This window comes from Macaca thibetana, chromosome 1, assembly GCF_024542745.1.
Source record: "Macaca thibetana thibetana isolate TM-01 chromosome 1, ASM2454274v1, whole genome shotgun sequence".
Classification (NCBI taxonomy): domain Eukaryota; kingdom Metazoa; phylum Chordata; class Mammalia; order Primates; family Cercopithecidae; genus Macaca; species Macaca thibetana.
This window is the reverse complement of record NC_065578.1, coordinates 44,199,751-44,219,589: the sequence shown is the minus strand read 5'-3', so window position 1 is coordinate 44,219,589 and position 19,839 is coordinate 44,199,751. Positions and strand designations below refer to the sequence as shown.

Sequence of the window (19,839 nt, the reverse complement as noted above, 5' to 3'; positions counted from 1 at the left end):
ATTTTTCTGCAAATGTCACAACCTGAACTGCTACGAAAGCTCTACCCTACCCCATGTAGTTCTGGGACTTAGGTAAGATAGGAGTGAGAATCCTTCAGTGCTCTGGTACATATTCAGTGATACCTAACCCCTATGACTTGTGAAGAGGACATAGAGAGGGTTCCCAGGGAAGGAGCAGAAGCTAAGAAGAACTGAGGATATGGGCACACATCTTTCACAAACAAAACTACACAACAGTTCAACACTGAAACTTTTATTGTCCTGGAAATGATCAATCATCTGTTAGTGGTACTTGAGGGTAAACGTGTACACTCAGTTCTGTCGAAGCAGACGTGAGTGTTTATGCACAGCATCCACAAAGGCACCCACATGTTCTGGGTCCATGTCAGGATAAAGCCCATGGCCCAGGTTGGCAATGTAGCGCTGTGGCCCAAAGTCATCCAGCATCTGCTTCACCAGCTGCCCAATCTCCTCCTGGGGGACCAACAGGGCACTGGCTACAGGAGGACCAGCAAGCTTCTGTCCTCCCTACATATACTAGTGACAAACACATATGTAGGTATGCTTCTACTCAGTGTTAACTCATTCAGTCATTCAATAAAATTTATCAGATCCCTAGTCTGGACATGCAGCATAAATACAAATGAACAACAGCAACAAAAAGTCCGGTCTTCCTAGGGCTTATGTTGTACATACAGAGTAGAAGAGAAGGACAGACAGACATTTAAAAAAGAAAAGCACACAGAATAATACAACCACAGCCACAGGAGTGCACAGTAACAGATACACAGAGGGGCCCTGTCTGTTACCTCAGATGCATACAGGGCACAGGGGTCCAGGTTGCCCTGCAATGTCACCGTCTTCCCCACACACTCCCTGGAAGCAAAGCCAGCGCCACGTTCTGGTAACTGCATACGTGGCAGCTCCACACCCCCACCTCAACCTCAAGGCCTCACCCTTCCATAGCTTACCGGGCTTTCTTTGGGGCCACTGTCCAGTCAAGCCCAACCACCTCATAGCCAGCTTGGGACAGCTCCTCCAGGGCAAAATGCCCATCCTTAGCAAAGATGATCTGGAAAAAAAGCAGATCTTAGGCTACAGAGGGCCTTGCTAATCTTTCTTGACTGTACTTCTGCTGCCCTCCAGTGGTCACTCCAGTCCATGCAGGACTTAGCCTGAAAGCTCCACAGGCCCACCTTCACTCAACCCATCCCAATCCTCACCATGGGCACTGGTGCCAGGCCTGCCTCCCGCAACCTGGCCTTCACTCGCTTGGCCACATCACGGATGTAGGGCAGTGCAAACTTGTTGAAGAGCTGTGGGCCAAGATGCCCTGCATGGGACTCAAACAGCTGCAATGCCTAGTTAGGGTATGATGAAGACAAATATGTAACAAAGAGGAAGCTCCCCCCACATACAAAATCCACCTCAATTTTCCCCAAATGACTTCAATCCCTGATACTGCCTGACCCTATAAATCCAGTAATTTAAAAAAAAAAAAGTTTTACTTTCTCCAGATCCCAGCACTAGCTTTGGTCTCTGAATACTCAGAGCATTAAGCCCCACTGCCAGTGTCAGGATGGGCTTGGCTGCTCAGCTAGATCACTGGAGGCCAAGGTTCTTTCATCCCTGGCATTAAGACCCCTGCCCTCTCAGGTTTAGGACACTTGCTTCTCGTCCTTACAGACCAAATCTCAGCCTATTTCTCTCTCTCTCAGGACTCACCTGGGCACCAGCCGCCACTTGTCCTACCAGATATGGGACCAGAGCATCAGTGAGGATGCGAAGCAGCTGGTGACTAGCCTGAGGTCTCTGATAGAGCCAGCGCTTGGCCTGAGCCATGGTGCTTGAGCCACCACCCTCAACCATGTATGTCATCAGGGTCCACTACAGAAGGATAGAAAGATGGTGTCACATGTACAGAAGCCAGACTGACCCTTCCTTTGTCTACCCCAGACCTGCCAGAGTGATTTTCCCACGCCGCCAGTCCCTGCCCTGTCCCACATTACTGGGGCACCAGCAAAGCCAATCAGCGGCACACGTCCAGCCAGTCGTTGTCGGGTAAGGGTGATGGCTTGGAACACATAGCCTAGCTCAGAGGCTACCACTTCTGGATCCCGTAGGCGTTCTAGGTCCTGCTCTTCTCTTAGTGGCTCTGGGAAGCTAGGTCCTTTGCCAGGTACCATGGTCACCTCCATGCCCAGTGCCTGGAGGGGGAGAAAACATCTGGGTTCCCAAAATGGAATCCAGGAGGAAAGGTTCTGTTCAGCTCATTCCAGAAGGAAGGAAAAGGAGAATAAAACTGCCAAACTCCATCTCTTTCAACCTTAGTTTTTCCCTCGATCCAGTTAGGATAAGTGCTTATTGTAAACCTTGACTGGACTGACAGAAGGATTTTCAAGGGGTCCTTGGATTATATTCCAGCATCAGATTTGAGTAGGTACCTGGGGTACAACAAGGATGTCGGAGAAAATGATGGCAGCATCCAGAGGGAAGCGACGCAGTGGCTGTAGGAAACAGGAGACGGGTTGCTAGGTGGCAGACTGAAGGCATAAATCTTTCCCTCTTTTGTGCACCCCTCACCTGCAGAGTCAGTTCACAGCAGGCCTCAGGAGAGCGACAAGTGCTGAAAAAGTCCTGGGCAGCCCGGGTTTCCCTAAACTCTGCATACAGAGGGAAGACGGGGCTCAGCCTTGAGGCCCTCCAGAGCCCTCCCCTGCCCCTTGAAAACTTTTCGCCTTCTGGAGTTTTATCTAGATTTCCAGGGCCTGACTCTTACCTGGTAAGTAACGGCCTGCCTGGCGCATGCACCAAACGGGAGTGTAGTCTGTTTCCTCTCCCCAGGCTGCTCGCAGGAATGTGTCATTCTTCAGCTCCGGAAAACCCTGAGGTCTGGCAATCAGGTGGGGGTAGGGGTAGGTGTCAGTATGCTAGGCTGGAGGTTGGGTAAAGTGCGGATTCATAAGGCTGATTTAGTCGAGGACCGCTATCTACCTCCTCCAGGCCAGCTCCCAAACCCTGGCTTTCCGCCCGTTCCGCCGCCTCTCTGCCTATCAGGTGGTGCACAAACTCTAGAAGGGCCCGCCCTGGGGCCTCTTCCCTCCACTTAGTCCCTACTCTCCCAAGCTCGAAGCAACTAGAGGGACTAGGGGGAGGAAATAAGGCCCAGGAAGGATAGTTTGGGGGTCTTCGGACTACGGAGTCTCAGAAACGGGAATGTCACTGGGCTGGTTCAGAGGCTGAGAGATCCCCAGGCTGGGGGATAAAGAGGGATGAGAGTTGATGGTCCCAGAATAGAGATCCTGGTTGGAAATCCTGAGGCATCCCTTGAATTAAGGCCCCTGGGATGAACGTCTCAAAAATCCATGGTTTTAGGATTCAGGATCCCAGCTAACAGAGTCCAGGTTGAGAGATCTCCAAGGTGGGGAAAGGGGAGTACAGGGATAGAGTCCTGAGTTGGAAGACTCAGAAGCTCAACTAGCCACACCGCGTGCTCTGGAGAACTCACCCCAACCCGTTCGCTTCCATGGTCAGCTGTCTGTAACTGCGAGCTCAATTCGCAACTTAACCTGAATGTGAGCCTGCCCCTACCCCGTCCAGGCTCCGCCCCTTTCTGTAGGGAACCAAGGGCGTCGCCATGTTGAAGATCACATGATCAGACTCCCGCGACAGCTCCAGGGCCGCCCTGGCTGCTGCCCGTAGGACCCCTACCTTTTTTCACCGTAAAGTCCGCTGTAGCGACGCAACAACAAACACTGAAAAGAGAACTCCGCTGTAACTGTATGTTACGGTGACATGAGGAATTTGTTCTCATCTGACGGTCTGGGTATCCGGAGGCTTGGCTCAAGTCCCACTCATGATTCTAATAGTCTTATTCAGCCAGGCATACTGAGGATGATGGAACCAGGCTGCTCAGGAAACTGAAATCGTCATATACTTATATTACCTACTAAGAGCCTAGACCTACAGTAGGTGTAGAGGTTAGCTCTGCTCAAGACAGCCCCGGTCTTTAAGAAGCTATAAGACTGGGAAAACAGAAATCAGTAATCACATTAAAATGAATAACGATTACCAGTGTCCTTGGGATTAGGAGTGACAAACAGAACCCGAATGACTCAAGACTCCTGTCAGTGGCAGGGGAAGGAGCCATTGTCTCAAACATTTTAGTCACACCACCTATAGGATAGGGAGTCCAGCAAATTCGTTGGGAGTGGGAGGAAAAAGAGCAGGCCGAAGAACCAGAAAAATGTTGGCAATGATCCAGGCCAGATAGAACGGTTATTGAATGAGGGTAGTAGCAGTAGAGATAAAATGGTAGTAGCAAGGAAATGGAGAGAAGGAGATTGATCAGGTAGAAATCACCAATCTTGGGTTTGGTCGGCTGGGTTAGGGTGGCACAGAGGTAGGTAATATGATTGAGTGTAGGAGTACACAGTGCAATACGGTGAGCGCGGGTGCGCTTAGTCCAGAACATACGGCGAAGGCTGGCCAAAGGCGGGGCAGGGCGTGGTGGGAAGCTCCGTCCGCGGTCGCGCCAGCTGTTCACCGGGTAGGATCGCCCTTAGGCGCTCACCTCCGCCACTTAGCCATGGCGGGTCCTGGCCCGGGCGCGGTGCTGGAGTCCCCGCGGCAGCTGCTGGGCCGCGTGCGCTTCTTGGCGGAGGCAGCGCGGAGCCTCCGCGCTGGGCGGCCGCTGCCGGCAGCGCTGGCTTTCGTGCCGCAAGAGGTGCTCTACAAGCTTTACAAGGACCCGGCAGGACCGTCGCGCGTACTCCTGCCCGTGTGGGAGGCAGAGGGCCTGGGGTTGCGTGTGGGCGCCGCAGGCCCAGCCCCCGGAACCGGCTCCGGGCCCCTCCGCGCCGCCCGCGACAGCATCGAGCTCCGGCGCGGCGCCTGCGTGCGCACCACGGGCGAGGAGCTGTGCAACGGCCACGGGCTCTGGGTGAAGCTGACAAAGGTGAGCTCTTCCCCGCCCAGGACCAGGTAAAAGACCCCCGGGGCCAGAGAAACCTCTGGCTGTTTCCCTTTCCTCCCCTGTATTGAGTTGGCATTGCGTTCGGTGCCCTTTGCCCTGGGCTGGGTAGGACAGGCGGCTGGGCAGTTCCCTGACGGCTGTCCCCATCCGGCGCGTCCCGGCAGGAGCAGCTGGCAGAGCACCTGGGCGACTGCGGGCTGCAGGAAGGCTGGCTGCTGGTGTGCCGCCCGGCGGAGGGCGGAGCCCGCCTGGTACCCATCGACACTCCCAACCACCTCCAGCGGCAGCAGCAGCTCTTTGGCGTGGATTATCGGCCGGTGCTCAGGTCCTGCACTTGAAGGAGCGGGGCTTGCTGTCCGAAGGCCAGGCCAGGACGGCTTGGGAACACTTCAGCCGCACCCTGGGGTGGGTGGGATACTGGAGCGGAGGCAGGGTTAAGAACAGGAAGGGGCGGGACATGAAGGGGGCTCGGGTGGGGCGTCTGGAGACCGGGAGATAGAGCCCAGGAGAAGGCTACACGGCATGGAGGTAGTGTCCTGCTGCCCGCTGATGTCTCCCTTTCCCACTCCCTACTCTGTGCCCACAGGTGGGAACAGGTGGTGGACCTGACATACTCACATCGCCTGGGATCGAGACCTCAGCCAGCAGAGGCATACGCAGAAGCTGTACAAAGGCTACTGTGAGTGAGCTGGAATGGGGTGGGGAGGAAGGAGCTCTGCGTCTGGGCCCTGTCTAATTAGGGGCTTGGGGTTGCTTAGCTATGTACCCCCGACATGGACCTACGAGTGCGACGAGGACCTGATCCACTTCTTGTATGACCACCTGGGCAAGGAGGATGAGAACCTGGGTAGCGTGAAGCAGTATGTGGAGAGCATAGACGTTTCCTCCTACACGGTGGGTGCTGGGGCTCCTCCCACCCCAGGCAAGATATAGTCACACCCCTCAAGGCTAGATCCAGAAAGAACCCCCACCTCCAGGCCAGGACCAAAACAGGGTCCCCACGGGCCACACTCACTTCAGCTCCCCATCTTGGAAGTCTGTAGGAACCCCTACATACCCAGCGGCCCCCTATCCCATACCAGTTGCCTGTTAGCCCAGCTTCACTCTGCTTTCTCTCTGGTCCTCCTGGTCCAGAGCACAAGCCCAGCTCAGCGAGGGAGGGTAACTACTGACTCCACTTCTCTGCCCCTCCCCAGGAGGAGTTCAATGTATCCTGCCTGACAGACAGCAATGCCGATACCTACTGGGAGAGCGATGGGTCCCAGTGCCAGCACTGGGTACGGCTTACCATGAAGAAGGGCACCATTGTCAAGTAAGTAGGCTCTGGGCAGGACAGGATGGGTGAGCCACATTCCTGTGGGTTCACAAAGACTCATGTTCACACTCTGACCTTTCAGGAAGCTGCTACTTACAGTAGATACCACAGATGACAACTTTATGCCAAAGCGGGTGGTGGTCTATGGGGGCGAAGGGGACAACCTGAAGAAGCTGAGTGACGTGAGCATTGACGAGTGAGCACACTGGCCTGGGGAGGGAAGTAGGGTGTGTTCCAAGCCTAGCCCAGCTTGGAAGCCTAAGTTTGAGTGAGACTCCAGCAGTCTCTGAAGGCCTGAGGCAGGAGGTATCCGAAGTGCCTCACACTCGTCTCCTCAGGACCCTGATTGGTGATGTCTGTGTCCTGGAGGACATGACTGTCCACCTCCCGATCATCGAGATCCGCATCGTGGAGTGCCGAGGTGAGGCTTAAGGCTCTAAGGAGGGAAAGAGAGCCTGATGTGGAGATGGGGCAGACAGACGGTGAGTGTGGAGAGAAGAGGATAGGCTTGGAGTTGGGGTGAAGGTGATGCTGAACTAACTCCGAGATTTGGAGCTTTGGGGCCTGAGCAGCTGGGATGTGCCAGGTATAGGCCTGCCTTAAAGCCATACAGGTGGTTGGGCTCACCTGGAAAAGGAACTGAGTTGGGACCCTCAGGCATGCCAGCATTATAGTGGAAGACGGAGGAATCAGCAGGAATAGATAAATCAGAGTCAGGTGATAGAAGGTGATCCCGAAGGTCCCAAGTTTCTAGGGTTAAGGGTGACAAAAGGCTGAGCGTTCAAGGAGCCATTCCTAGGTGTGAGGGCCGAGGAGCCAGCAGGTGCCGTAAATGACCTCACTCTGACCCCTTTCCCCAGATGATGGGATTGATGTTCGTCTCCGAGGGGTCAAGATCAAGTCCTCTAGACAGCGGGAACTAGGGTTGAATGCAGACCTGTTCCAGCCGACTAGTCTGGTGCGATACCCACGCCTGGAAGGCACCGACCCTGAAGTACTGTACCGCAGAGCTGTCCTCCTGCAGAGGTGGCTGTGGCCCTGGACCTGTGGGCCCTTCCCTTCCCCCAGCATTGAGCCTTGTGTGTCTGCATGGAGGAGGTTCCCAAGGTCTCATAGTAAAAGCTGTTCAAGGGTCAGAGAAGCCCCCAGGTCCTGCCTTCTCCTGTCCCTGTATGTTGGGGAGTTGGGGGTCTTAAATGTATGCCAAACTCTTTAGCTGCAGTCAGTCTTTACCCACCCATGCCAGATTCATCAAGATCCTCGATAGTGTCTTGCACCACCTGGTACCTGCCTGGGACCACACACTGGGCACCTTCAGTGAGATTAAGGTGAGCCGTCCCACCCAGTGCTGGTCTCGGCAATGCGTTCCCCCTTCCTGCTCATGTAGTTGTTCATGCCTTAGCAGAGTTCCTGAAACCTGCTCTAGGGCAAGACCTTTGCTGGGTCTGGGAACACAGGAAGAAAGCCAGAACAGATGGTCCAAATTTAGTGTTTGGGAGGCCGCTGCCCAGATGAGTGTGTGGAATACCCAAGAGCTATTGACAGCACAGGCAGGGCAGGTTGCGTGAAAGGTACATACCGGGAGTTAACAGCAGCTCAAGATGACTTGAGAAAAGTGTACAGGTAGGTGTGAGTATGACAGAGGGATGAGGGTGGGAGGATGTGGGCAGGAGGCAGGCCCTGGTTGCAGAGGGCCCTGTGGGCCAGGCTGTGAAGCAAGGACTTTGTCCCAGGATAGTGGAGCTATTGGAAAAGTAAGTAAGGTAATGACAGTATTAGAATTTTTTTTGTTTTAGAAAGCTCTCCCTGGTGGCTGAACTAAGGAAGGGACTGGAGACAAGGACAGGAATGGACTAGACTTGGACTAAAATGGTGGAATTGGATACAGGCAGAGAGGAAAGTTCCAGAGCCTGGACAGAGGCTGACTGCCCACTCATTCCTGCTCTGGCCACTTCTCCTCACTAGCAAGTGAAGCAGTTCCTACTGCTGTCCCGCCAGCGGCCTGGCCTGGTGGCTCAGTGCCTGCGTGACTCAGAGAGCAGCAAGCCCAGCTTCATGCCACGCCTATACATCAACCGCCGCCTTGCCATGGAACACCGTGCCTGCCCCTCTCGAGACCCTGCCTGCAAGAATGCAGTCTTCACACAGGTCTGCACCACCTAGGGTCAGGCTGAGATAGGATCAGTGAAGGGCCAAGGGGACTAGGCCAAGAGGAACCTGAACAAGTTCTTGGGGCGAGTATGGGGCCAGGTCTTGCTTTCCTGTGACTCCTTTCCTCCTTGCCCCCAGGTATATGAAGGCCTCAAGCCCTCTGACAAATATGAAAAGCCCCTGGACTACAGGTATGGCATGAGAGTGAGGGACTTACTCGGGACACCTGTGTGTACACACAACTCCTCGAGGCACCCCTCGCCATGACTGCTTTTCCTAGGTGCTCTCTGGGCTGATGAATTGTGCTGCACCTGGCCCCGCACGATGACAAATCTGCCCACGTTTTTTGCAGGTGGCCCATGCGCTATGACCAGTGGTGGGAGTGTAAATTCATTGCAGAAGGCATCATTGACCAAGGTGAGGCCCTGAGGGAGGATCCCAAGGATCCTTCTTGCTGTCCTATTAAAGTGGTAGAGGCTTTTCACAAGCTAATGATGATGGGGGACCTATTCAATACCCCATTATGGGAGCTGGGCTCTTGAGTGCCCAGTTGAGGACATCTGTCATTTCAGGCGGTGGTTTCCGGGACAGCCTGGCAGATATGTCAGAAGAGCTGTGCCCTAGCTCAGCGGATACCCCCGTGCCTCTGCCCTTCTTTGTACGCACGGCCAACCAGGTAATCTCCGTTTCCATCTCTGTAGACCTCCCAGGTGCCAGCTTGAGCTAGAAAGGGGGCAGAGGAGGGGGCCGGGCGTGGTGGCTCACACCTGTAATCCTAGCACTTTGGGAGGCCAAGGCAGGCAGATCACGAGGTCAGGAGTTCAAGATCAGCCTGGCCGATGTAGTGAAACCCCATCTCTACTAAAAATACAAAAAAAATTAGCCGGGTGTGGTGGTACGTGCCTGTAGTTCCAGCTACTTGGGAGGCTAAGGCAGGCGACTCGCTTGAACCTGGGAGGTGGAGGTTACAGTGAGCCGAGATCGTACCACTGCACTCCAGCCTGGGTGACACAGTGAGACTCTGTCTCAAAAAAAAAAAAATAGAAATGGGGCAGAGGAGGGACTGAGTTGCTCAGGGCAACATCTGGGCAGACAGGGAGAGGAGGAGCCACTGTACATTTGAAGGGATCATTTAGTGGAAAATGTTCCCAGTGGAAAATGTTCAGGGAAGTCTTCGGGCCAGGAAAGTAGGGTATGTCTCATGCTACACTGACAGCTCTGTCTCTGGGGCAGGGCAATGGCACTGGTGAGGCCCGGGACATGTATGTGCCCAACCCCTCCTGCCGAGACTTTGCCAAGTATGAATGGATTGGACAGCTGATGGGGGCTGCCCTTCGGGGCAAGGAGTTCCTGGTGAGTAGCCTTATCCACACCGAGGAAAGGCCAGCCAAATCTGGGCAGCTCAGGGTGAGAAGACAGTAGGGAGTATTTGTCACATAGGTCCTGGCCCTGCCTGGTTTTGTGTGGAAGCAGCTTTCTGGCGAAGAGGTGAGCTGGAGCAAGGACTTCCCAGCTGTGGACTCTGTGCTGGTGAGTAGGGCCTGGAACCAATGGTTCCTCTGCCTAGCCCCTAAAGTTTGGTCCTCCCTAAGGCTGTTCTGTACCGTGTTCTTTCACCACACACAAGATCCCTCTCCAATCCATCCACTCCCATGGCTTCAAGTACTGTCTGTAGACTTGTGACCCCTAAAATCCTGACCTCTAGCCCCAGCCTCTCCTAAGCCTGGGGCCATATATGTATCTGCATCCTCAACGTTTGCCCCAAGGTCACATCTCAGGCTCAATGTATTCTTTATCTTCTCCCAAGACTGCTCCCCTCTAGGGCTCCTGCCTCAAAAGGACACCATGTCCCACTCCTCCCCATCCCAAAGCCCACAGGGCCATCCTTCACCCCTTCTTCTCCCTCACCCCCACATTCTTAAGTCTGTCTCTGTAATCTGTCTGCTTTTCCTATCTCACTACTATCTCCCTGCCTGGTTGAGGACACCTTTCCTCCTGAGCTAATCGCTTACTGAAAAGCTGGTGTCCCTGTCTCCGTTCTTACCGATTTGGTCTCCATGCAGCCAGAATAATTCATTTCACTTTCCTTATTTAAACTCATTGGTGGCTCGGCCCTGGGCTTAGGATAGAATGCAGAAGCTGTAAAGGCCTTACATGAACTCTATATCTCCAGGCACTTGGTTCACATTCAGGCTCCAGCCAAATAGTTTCCTTAGGCCTTTTGCTCTTTCCAGCTTTCTCCAAGATGTTCTCTCCCCTAACTTCCCTTATAGCCCAGCCATTATTTGGGTCTCAGCTGAGACGCCATTTCCCACAGGATGCCTCCTCTGGCCTCCAAGGCTGGTTAGGTGTTGTCTTGATGCTTTTACAGCTCTTGTACTGACACCCTCATTCCCTGCTGCCTGCATGGTGACTGCCTTGCCTGGCTGTCTCTGCTTCCCTGTGAGCATCTTGTGGAAAGACAGGGACTGTCTCCACAGTGAAAAGGTTACTTCCCTGCCTCTCTCCAACCCCTAGGTGAAGCTCCTGGAAGTGATGGAAGGAATGGACAAGGAGACATTTGAGTTCAAGTTTGGGAAGGAACTAACATTCACCACTGTACTGAGTGACCAGCAGGTGGTGGAGCTGATCCCTGGGGGCGCAGGCATCATCGTGGGATATGGAGACCGTTCTCGTTTCATCCAGCTGGTCCAGAAGGCACGGCTAGAGGAGAGCAAGGAGCAGGTAGTACCCAGAGGCCAGTAGAACAGAGAGCTTTGGCCCCTTCTGAGCCCCAGCTCCTGGGACCCAGAGTGCAGCCTGTAGGCCACCAATACTCCAAGAACTCTGGCCCCCAGCATTCCTTGGTGCCACCTTTGTGCTGCTCAGAGGCTACAGTGATGCCCCCCAGTGTAAGGCAGGAGGTGTGACCTCTTCCCCAGCCAAGCCTTTTACCCACTCTCCAGGTGGCAGCTATGCAGGCAGGTCTGCTGAAGGTGGTGCCACAGGCTGTGCTGGACTTGCTGACCTGGCAAGAGTTGGAGAAGAAAGTGTGTGGGGATCCAGAGGTCACTGTGGATGCTCTACGCAAGCTCAGTGAGTTCCCCAAGGCAAGGCAGGGCAGGGCAGCACAGCACAGCACAGCACAGGGGTTGGGGCTCAAGGACTGGGCAAGATGAGACCCAAGAATGAGTGCTGGCCTTGTCTCCACTAGCCCGGTTTGAGGACTTCGAGCCATCTGACTCGCGGGTGCAGTATTTCTGGGAGGCACTGAACAACTTCACCAACGGTCAGTGGAGGAGGGCAGGGTGACGCCTGGGTTTGGACTCTGTTGCTGGGATGCAGAGGCAGGGTAGAAGTTGTAGACCCTCCCTCACCATCCACGCGGGCACTGATTTCCTTCTCCCTCCAGAGGACCGGAGCCGCTTCCTGCGCTTTGTCACAGGCCGCAGCCGCCTGCCAGCACGAATCTACATCTATCCAGACAAGCTGGGGTGAGTGCTGGAGGGAGGCCCGAAGGTGCCACGGCCACTTGCTGTCCTCCCTCCCCACACACATACATGTGCCCCAACACATCTTCCTGACCTATGGTCCCTCAATGCCCCTAGCTACGAGACCACAGACGCGCTGCCCGAGTCTTCCACCTGCTCCAGCACCCTCTTCCTGCCACACTATGCCAGGTGGGTTTTTTCCTAGGCTCAAGTTGGGGCCCAGGGGAGCCCCATCACCCCTGGTAGTGATGGATGGATCTGACCAAGTCCCCATTCCCACAGCGCTAAGGTATGCGAGGAGAAGCTCCGCTATGCGGCCTACAACTGCGTGGCCATCGACACCGACATGAGCCCTTGGGAGGAGTGAGGTGTGCGCAGGCTGCAGGACCGTCAGGACAGCACGTGTCCCTCTTGGCCTTGCCCAGGGCGAAGACACCGTCCCCGCCCTGGTTTGGCTGACGTGCTCAGCAAAACCCCGTGTGGCCCGCTCCTGTGTGCAGTTGGCGTGCGGGCAGCTGGCGTGGTCAGGTGAACACTAGTGGCCCAGCCCCGCAGACCCACAAGCCCTACCCGTGCTGGGGCTTGCTTCCTGAGGTATTTCACCTCTTAAGAGGGAATCTTCCACAAGCCCAGCACAAGCTGCCAGGCCTGAGCTACTTGAAGGGGGCCATGTAGGTCCCCAACTCATGGACTTTGCCTCCATTTTCAGCTCCACCTTTTTTCTTCTATTTTCTCTCTGGCTTTCTTCAGCCATGACTCAAAACATAAAACACTGGAGGTTGGTGGAGGCCCCTCCCCAAGCAAGAAGCCTGGGATGGGCAGGGAGTGATAGCCAAACTCCTTGGTCACCTGCTCCAAGAAGGAAGCAGTAGCTGAGCCACCTGCCCTCGCATACTGCTCTTTTCCTCCTCTCCCTCCATACCAGAGATGTGGTGAGCTCTGTTCTTCTTCCAACCCAGTCTCAACACACAAAGTGCCACCAGCTTCCCTAACTCAGAACCCACATCCACTCAATGTGAACTCTTCACTACCAAGACCTCCCCATGTTCCTCACTTCTGCATCGCCTCCGGCCTGACTCCCTGTCTGCCCTTTCACCCCCAAGATTTTGCACAGGTTAAGGCCAGTTATGACCTTTTTGAAATCTGTAATAGCTCCCCTTTCCCCAACTCTAAAGCCTAGACCTTAAACCTGTTCCTAGAGCTATGCACACCCCTACCCGTTTACCATTCCTCCCTCAGGGCCTCCGTGACACTCCATGAAAAGAAGTTCTTGCATACCGGAAAGTTGAATAAATGGATGAGTTCATTCCTTCAGAATGTGTTTATTGGGCCCTGGGCTTAGGCACAGGGATCACAAAGAGAAATCGACTTTAGTGCCCTGCTTGGAGCCAAGAAGATGAATGTGAAGTGCAAGTAGAGGCTTCTCAGTGACAAACGTTGCACAGTTACACATCTGGGGCTGAGCAGGGACCTGGGACGTAAGGGCCCCACTGCCCAGAAAAGAGAAAACAAGCAAACAGGCTGGCCTGGCATTTTCTGGCACGGATATGGTGATTTGGAGGAAGGGAGTCCACTTCTGGAACCAAGCAAGCAAAAGAATTTGACATCATAGAAGACAGAGACCCGGGAGGGCTGACAGACCAGCCAGGTCAGGGTTGTTGACAGAAGTGGAGGCAGTAGCGTCTTTATTACCCTGCCCCCAACCCCATGCAGTCTTTTTGTTTTTTGTTTGTTTGTTTGTTTGGGTCTCTGTTGCCTAGGCTCGTGTGCAGTGGTGGAATCACGGCTCACTCCAGCCTGGGCCTCCTGGGCTCCAGTGATCCTCCCACCTCAGCCTCCTGAGTAGCCGGGACCACAGGTATGCCACCGCTTCCAGGTAATTTTTTGCAGAGATGGGGGGTCTCCCTATGTTGAGCAGATGGTTCTTGAACTCCTGGCCTGAGGCATTCCTCCCACCTCAGCCTCCCAGAGTGCTAGGATTATAGGCCTGAGTAGTCTTCAAGAACAAGTACCTGGGGCCATACACAGTGACTCACACCTGGAATTCCAGCACTTTGGGAGGCTGAGGTGGGCAGATCACTTGAGCCCAGGAGTTGGAGACCAGCCTGGCCAACATGGTGAAACCCTGTCTCTATTAAAAATACAAAAATGAGCAGGGCTTGGTGCGTGTCTGTGGTGCCAGTTACTTGGGAGACTGAGGTGGGAGGATCGCTTGAGCCCGGGAGGTGGAGGTTGCAGTGAGCCAATCATGCCACTGCACTCCAGCCTGGGCAACAGAGTGAGACCCTGTATCAAAAAAACAAAAAAAAGGTCAGGCGCTGTGGCTCATGCCTGTAATCCCAGCACTTTGGGAGGCCGAGGTGGGCGGATCACAAGGTCAGGAGATCGAGACCATCCTGGCTAACATGGTGAAACCCCGTCTCTACTAAAAATACAAAAAAAATCAGCCAGGCATGGTGGCAGGCGCCTGTAGTCCCAGCTACTCGGGAGGCTGAGGCAGGAGAATGGCGTAAACCCGGGATGCAGAGCTTGCAGTGAGCCAAGATTGTGCCACCGCACTCCAGCCTGGGCGACACAGTGAGACTCCATCTCAAAAAAAAAAAGAAAAGGAATATCTGGGAGAACCCTGTGTATGAACAGCCCCCCTACACCCCCACAGTGGCCAGTCACACCCTCAAGCACAGCCCCAGGGTCCCAGTCGTATCAGAGTCTAGGTACAATGTGAGACCTTGTGGTGGCTGATTGCCCAGAGAAGTGGTTTGCGCGGAGTCTCGCCCTGGCAACTCTTCCCCTTCCTGTCCTCTAGGGCGCGCCCTGACGCTGCCCTAGTTGGGAAACTTACTGTGCAAGAGGTTGATCTCTGCCTGCACCGGGTACACCCTGAGGCCTGTCCCAAAACACAGAACTTAATAGCTCAGTCTCTCGGCTGCCACTGCCTCCCCTGGCCCCCTGCACCTTGGGTGGTGAACCCCCTTCCCTCCCAGGGAGCAGAAGGCATGGGAACCCCCAAGGCCACCACTCCCACCCAGCTGTGCTTTTCCCAGGTAAGAGGTGCACCTCTTCCTTCTCTCCCTTCAGGAAAGGGCCCAGGCCACATGCACCTACAGGAAGTAGCCAGTTTCTGTGCCTGGTATGGTCACATGAAGTCTTTAGTCCCTCTTTTACTCACACTGTATATTTCGTAGCCTGCATTTCATTTAACCATTCATTCATCCATTCAATAAACTAATATGCATCAAGCACCTAGGTCAGGCACTACACTAGGTGAATGGATAAAATAGTGGCTAAAGCAGTGATAATTGTTACTCTCATGGGATTTAAACTCTAATGGGAGAGACATATATAAACAAAGAGTTCCATAAACAACACTTAACATTTTTGTAAAAACTACAAAGAAGTGAAAATTGTTAGGGGACAAAACAGGATCGTTCTAACCAATGCAGCTCAATGAAATGTGAAACTCCCAAGGCATGTAAATGAACACAAAGGTCAACTGAGAAGCCTGTTGAGTACTGTGTTGCTGGAGTGTAAAGGGAGGAGAGAAATGAGACTCCAGCCTTATAAGGCCAGTTTTAGGATTTTATAGTGAGCAGCCCTGAGGGCGTTAAGCAAGAAAGTGACATAACTATATTTGCCTTGGTGGCTGTGTAGAGAATGGGTTGAGAAGGAGACAGGTGGCAGGGATTAATCAAAGCAGGAAATGATGACGACTGGGACAAGGGGGCACTCATTTTAACCATTATTATTATTATTATTATTATTATTATTAATACCGAGTCTCACCATCACCCAGGTTGGAGTACAGTGGTGCGATCTCGGCTCACTGCAACCTCCGCCTCCCGGGTTCAAATTATTCTCCTGCCCCAGCCTCCCGAGTAGCTGGGATTACAGGCGCCCGCCACCATGCCCAGCTAAATTTTGTATTTTTAGTAGAGATGGGGTTTCACCATGTTGGCCAGGCTGGTCTCGAACTCCTGACCTCAAGTGATGTGCCTGCCTCAGCCTCCCAAAGTGCTGGGATTACAGGCGTGAGCCAGTGTGCCTGGCTGACCATTATTTTTATAGGTGGCAATTGTATTACATTGAAAGGAACTTTCATAATTTGTATTTATTTTAAAACCTCTACAGATGGACATTAAGATTGTTCACAAATTTTCAACACCAGAAACTACAGATGTTGCAATAAACATCCTCGTGCATATACTGTTGCAATATCTATTTATTTCCTTAGAATAACTTCTTTTTTTTTGAGACAGAGTCTCCCTCTGTCTCCCAGGCTGGAGTGCAGTGGCATGATCTTGGCTCACTGCAAGCTCTGCCTCTTGGGTTCACACCATTCTCCTGACTCAGCCTCCCGAGTAACTGGGACTACAGGCGCCTGCCACCACGCCCAGCTAATTTTTTTGTATTTTTAGTAGAGATGGGATTTCACCGTGTTAGCCAGGATGGTCTTGATCTCCTGACCTTGTGATCTGCCTGCCTTGGCCTCCCAAAGTGCTGGGATTACCGGCGCGAGCCACCATGCCCAGCCTAGAATAACTTCTTAAAATCATCAAACTGCAAAACTGCCCTGTAAAAAGAATGAATCGATTTCATTCCCTCTAATGTCGATTTCCTAAAATCTCACCACACTTAAAAATGTTTTCTGTCAATTCAGTGTGCTGGGAAATGGTAAAATTGTTATGTTTTATTTGCATTGCTTTGTTTAGTATATGGAGCCATTATTTTTCTTCTTTATGAGCTACCTTCGTATATTTTTGTCCATTTTTCTGTTGTTTTCATTATATTTTTCTTAATGATTTTTAGCAACCTTTGCGTGGTACTAAAATAATAAAAGCTTGGTAGTTGCTGATCATCCTCTTAGCAAAGCACTGTGCTGTGTAACATACATTCACTGTCTTATCTTTTCAACAACTCCGTGAAGTAAGTACTATTATTATGCCCCTTTCCAGATGAGAAACCTAGAGCAACGAGGAATTAAATTACTTGCCCAGGATAAGTGGTTAAGTGATGGAGATTAGGATGGTAGTCTGCCAGCTCCAAAGCCTACTGACTCAAGTCACTAAGGTGTTATATCCTAACCCCGTTGTCTGTCATGTCAGATGTTGCAAATGTTTTCATAGTCTGTCCTTTGCCTTTTAATTTCATGTATGTTCTTTTCTAATGTAAAAAGTTCAAAATTTTTTTAATAATTTTTTTTTTTTTTTTTGAGACGGAGTCTCGCTCTGTCACCCAGGCTGGAGTGCAGTGGCCGGATCTCAGCTCACTGCAAGCTCCGCCTCCCGGGTTCAGGCCATTCTCCTGCCTCAGCCTCCCGAGTAGCTGGGACTACAGGCGCCCGCCACCTCGCCCGGCTAGTTTTTTTTGTATTTCTTAATAGAGACGGGGTTTCACCGTGTTAGCCAGGATGGTCTCGATCTCCTGACCTCGTGATCCGCCCATCTCGGCCTCCCAAAGTGCTGGGATTACAGGCTTGAGCCACCGCGCCCGGCCATAATTTTTTTTTTGAGATGGAGTTTCGCTGTTGTTGCCCAGGCTGGAGTGCCATGGCACGATCTCTGCTCATCACAACCTCCGCCTGCTGGGTTCAAGCAATTTTCCTGCCTCAGCCTCCTTAGTAGCTAGGATTATAGGCATGTGCCACCATGCCTGGCTAATTTTGTATTTTTAGTAGAGACGGGGTTTCCCCACATTGGTCAGGCTGGTCTGGAACTCCCGACCTCAGGTGATCAGCTCGCCTCGGCCTCCCAAAGTGCTGGGATTATAGGCTGGGCGTGGTGGCTCACGCCCGTAATCCCAGCACTTTGGGAGGCCGAGGCGGGCGGATCACAAGGTCAGGAGATCGAGACCACGGTGAAACCCCGTTTCTACTAAAAATACAAAAAATAAGCCGGGCGAGGTGGCGGGCGCCTGTAGTCCCAGCTACTCAGGAGGCTGAGGCAGGAGAATGGCATGAACCCGGGAGGCAGAGCTTACAGTGAGCCAAGATCGCGCCACTGCACTCCAGCTTGGGGGAACAGAGCAAGATTCCGTCTCAAAAAAAAAAAAAAAAGTAAGTGCTGGGATTAGGGGCATGAGCCACTTCGCCCAGCCAGATTTTTTTATTTATTTATTTTTGTTATGATTTTATTTTAGACAGGGTCACTCTGTCCCCCAGGCTGGACTATAGTGGCATAAGCTTGGCTCACTGCAACGTCCACCTCCAGGCCAGGCGATCCTCCCACCTCAGCCTCCCAAGTAGCTGAGACTACAGGCATGCACCACCACACCCAGCCAACTTTTTTTTTCTTTCTTTCTTTTTTTTTTTTTTGTAGAGCCAGGGTCTCAGCATGTTGCCTAGGCTGGTCTTGAACTCCTGGGCTCAAGCAATCGGCCCGCCTCAGCCTCCCAAAGTGCTAGGATTACAGGCATGAGCCACCACGCCTGGCCAATAATTTTTTATTTTTAATTTTTATGGGTACATAGTAGGTTTATATATTTATGGGGTACGTGAGATGTTTTGATACAGGCATGCAATGTGTTATAGTCACATCAGGGTAAATGGGGGTATTCATCCCCTCAAGCATTTATCCTTTGTGTTGCAAACAATCCGTTTATACCATTTTAGTTGGTTTGGTTTGGTTTGGTTTTTTGAGAGAGTCTTGCTCTGCAGGCTGGAGTGCAGTGGTGCAATCTCGGCTCACTACAACCTCCACCTCCGGGTTCAAGCGATTATCCCACCTCAGCCTCCCAAGTAGCTGGGCCTACAGGTGCCAGCCACCATGCCTGGCTAATTTTTGTATTTTTAGTAGAGATGGGGGTTTCACCATGTTGGCCAGGCTGGTCTTGAACTCCTGACCTCAGGCGATCCGCCCACCTCAGCCTCCCGAAGTGCTGGGATTACAGATGTGAACCACCATGCCTGGCCTCTTTTAGCTGTTTTAAAGTGTGCAGTTAAATTATTATTGACTATAGTCAACCTGTTGTGCTGTCAGACACAAGGCATTACTCATTCAGACTCTTTTTTGTACTCGTTAACCATCTTTATCTCCCCCTAATCCCCCCACTCCCCTTCCCAGCCTCTGGTAACCATCCTTCTCTATCTCTATGGGTTCAATTGTTTTGATTTTTAGACCTCAACATGTTTATGAGCTCAAAATTTTTTCTTTATGGAAAACCTATATTGGATATATACCATGGGGAGGCAATATACTGTTGTGTACTAGTTAAGAGCACATTCTTTGGAGTCAGCTTGACTATATCCATATTCTGGCTATGCCACATACTAGCTATTGACCATGGGCAAGTTGCTTAACCTTCCTGTGCCTCAGATTCCACCTTTAAATTTATTTACTTATTTTTTGAGATGGAGTTTCACTCTTGTTGCCCAGGCTGGAGTGCAATGGCACGATCTCCACTCACCGCAACCTCCACCTCCCAGGTTCTGGGCCAAAATGAACTTTTTTTTTAGATTCCACATATAAGTGAGATCATACAGTGTTTTTTGTTTTTGTGTGTGTGTGTGTGCCTGGCTTATTTCACTTAGCATAATGTTCTCCAGTTCCACCCATGCTGTTATGAATGACAGAAGATATTTCTTTTTAAAGGCTGTATAATATTCCTGTGTATGTGTGTATATATGTGTGTGTGGATGTGTGTGTGTGTGTGTACTGTTTATCTACTGATACACACTGAGGTTACTTCCTTATTTTGGCTATTGTGAATAATGCTGAAATGAACATGGGAGTGCAGATATCTCTTCAACATTCTGATTTCAATTTCTTTGGATATATACCCAGATGAGGTATTGCTGGATCATAAGGTAATTCTTTTTTAGTGTTATGGTTTTTGGGTTTTGCTTGTTTATTTGTTTGCTTGTTGAGGAAAGGTCTCATTCTATTGCCCAGGCTAGAGTGCAGTGGCACCATCTTGGCTCACTGCAACCTCAA

The 19,839-nt window shown here is 52.1% G+C and overlaps 3 protein-coding genes across 7 annotated transcripts in view; 2 read left to right on the top strand and 1 right to left on the bottom strand.

Annotated features, from left to right (window-relative positions):
• Window positions 1-19,839, top strand: part of EIF2B3 (eukaryotic translation initiation factor 2B subunit gamma) — a 349,397-nt gene that overhangs the window by 175,370 nt on the left and 154,188 nt on the right. The gene's annotated exons all lie outside the window — the stretch shown is intronic.
• UROD (uroporphyrinogen decarboxylase) overlaps window positions 238-19,839 on the bottom strand; it is a 133,412-nt gene continuing 113,810 nt past the window's right edge. The window contains exons 2-11 of one of the 4 annotated variants that reach the window (XM_050800072.1): window positions 3,509-3,575; window positions 2,780-2,892; window positions 2,584-2,663; window positions 2,445-2,507; window positions 2,010-2,207; window positions 1,726-1,887; window positions 1,224-1,361; window positions 972-1,072; window positions 810-876; window positions 238-474 (exon numbers count right to left, since the gene is read on the bottom strand). In XM_050800072.1, coding sequence (XP_050656029.1) covers window positions 313-474; window positions 810-876; window positions 972-1,072; window positions 1,224-1,361; window positions 1,726-1,887; window positions 2,010-2,207; window positions 2,445-2,507; window positions 2,584-2,663; window positions 2,780-2,892; window positions 3,509-3,528 — 1,104 coding nt within the window. In that variant the 5' untranslated portion in view covers window positions 3,529-3,575 and the 3' untranslated portion in view covers window positions 238-312. Of the gene's footprint in view, window positions 475-809; window positions 877-971; window positions 1,073-1,223; window positions 1,362-1,725; window positions 1,888-2,009; window positions 2,208-2,444; window positions 2,508-2,583; window positions 2,664-2,779; window positions 2,893-3,508; window positions 3,660-19,839 lie in introns of those variants that run through there. The other 3 variants (XM_050800066.1, XM_050800091.1, XM_050800081.1) reach the window with 3 other exon arrangements.
• On the top strand, window positions 3,773-13,217 carry HECTD3 (HECT domain E3 ubiquitin protein ligase 3). 2 transcript variants are annotated; one of them, XM_050798019.1, is made up of 21 exons: window positions 3,773-4,957; window positions 5,140-5,300; window positions 5,562-5,654; window positions 5,734-5,869; window positions 6,172-6,287; window positions 6,373-6,486; window positions 6,629-6,711; window positions 7,151-7,397; window positions 7,537-7,618; window positions 8,256-8,438; window positions 8,580-8,632; window positions 8,794-8,858; window positions 9,014-9,117; window positions 9,675-9,794; window positions 9,882-9,971; window positions 10,959-11,165; window positions 11,387-11,516; window positions 11,635-11,709; window positions 11,833-11,914; window positions 12,029-12,100; window positions 12,194-13,217. In XM_050798019.1, exons 1-21 carry the CDS (start codon window positions 4,412-4,414, stop codon window positions 12,276-12,278), a joined length of 2,844 nt encoding a protein of 947 aa, XP_050653976.1. In that variant the 5' UTR covers window positions 3,773-4,411; the 3' UTR covers window positions 12,279-13,217. The 2 variants fall into 2 exon arrangements, with proteins under 2 accessions (XP_050653976.1, XP_050653982.1); XM_050798025.1 differs by having other exon boundaries at window positions 3,775-4,957; window positions 7,151-7,316.

Coding starts and splice junctions, on each gene's coding strand:
- HECTD3 (XM_050798019.1), top strand. CDS start 4,412: ATGATTGAGTGTAGGAGTACACAGTGCAATACGGTGAGCGCGGGTGCG. Junction 9,118..9,674: donor TTGTACGCACGGCCAACCAG/GTAATCTCCGTT, acceptor TCTCTGGGGCAG/GGCAATGGCACTGGTGAGGC. Junction 9,972..10,958: donor CAGCTGTGGACTCTGTGCTG/GTGAGTAGGGCC, acceptor TCCAACCCCTAG/GTGAAGCTCCTGGAAGTGAT.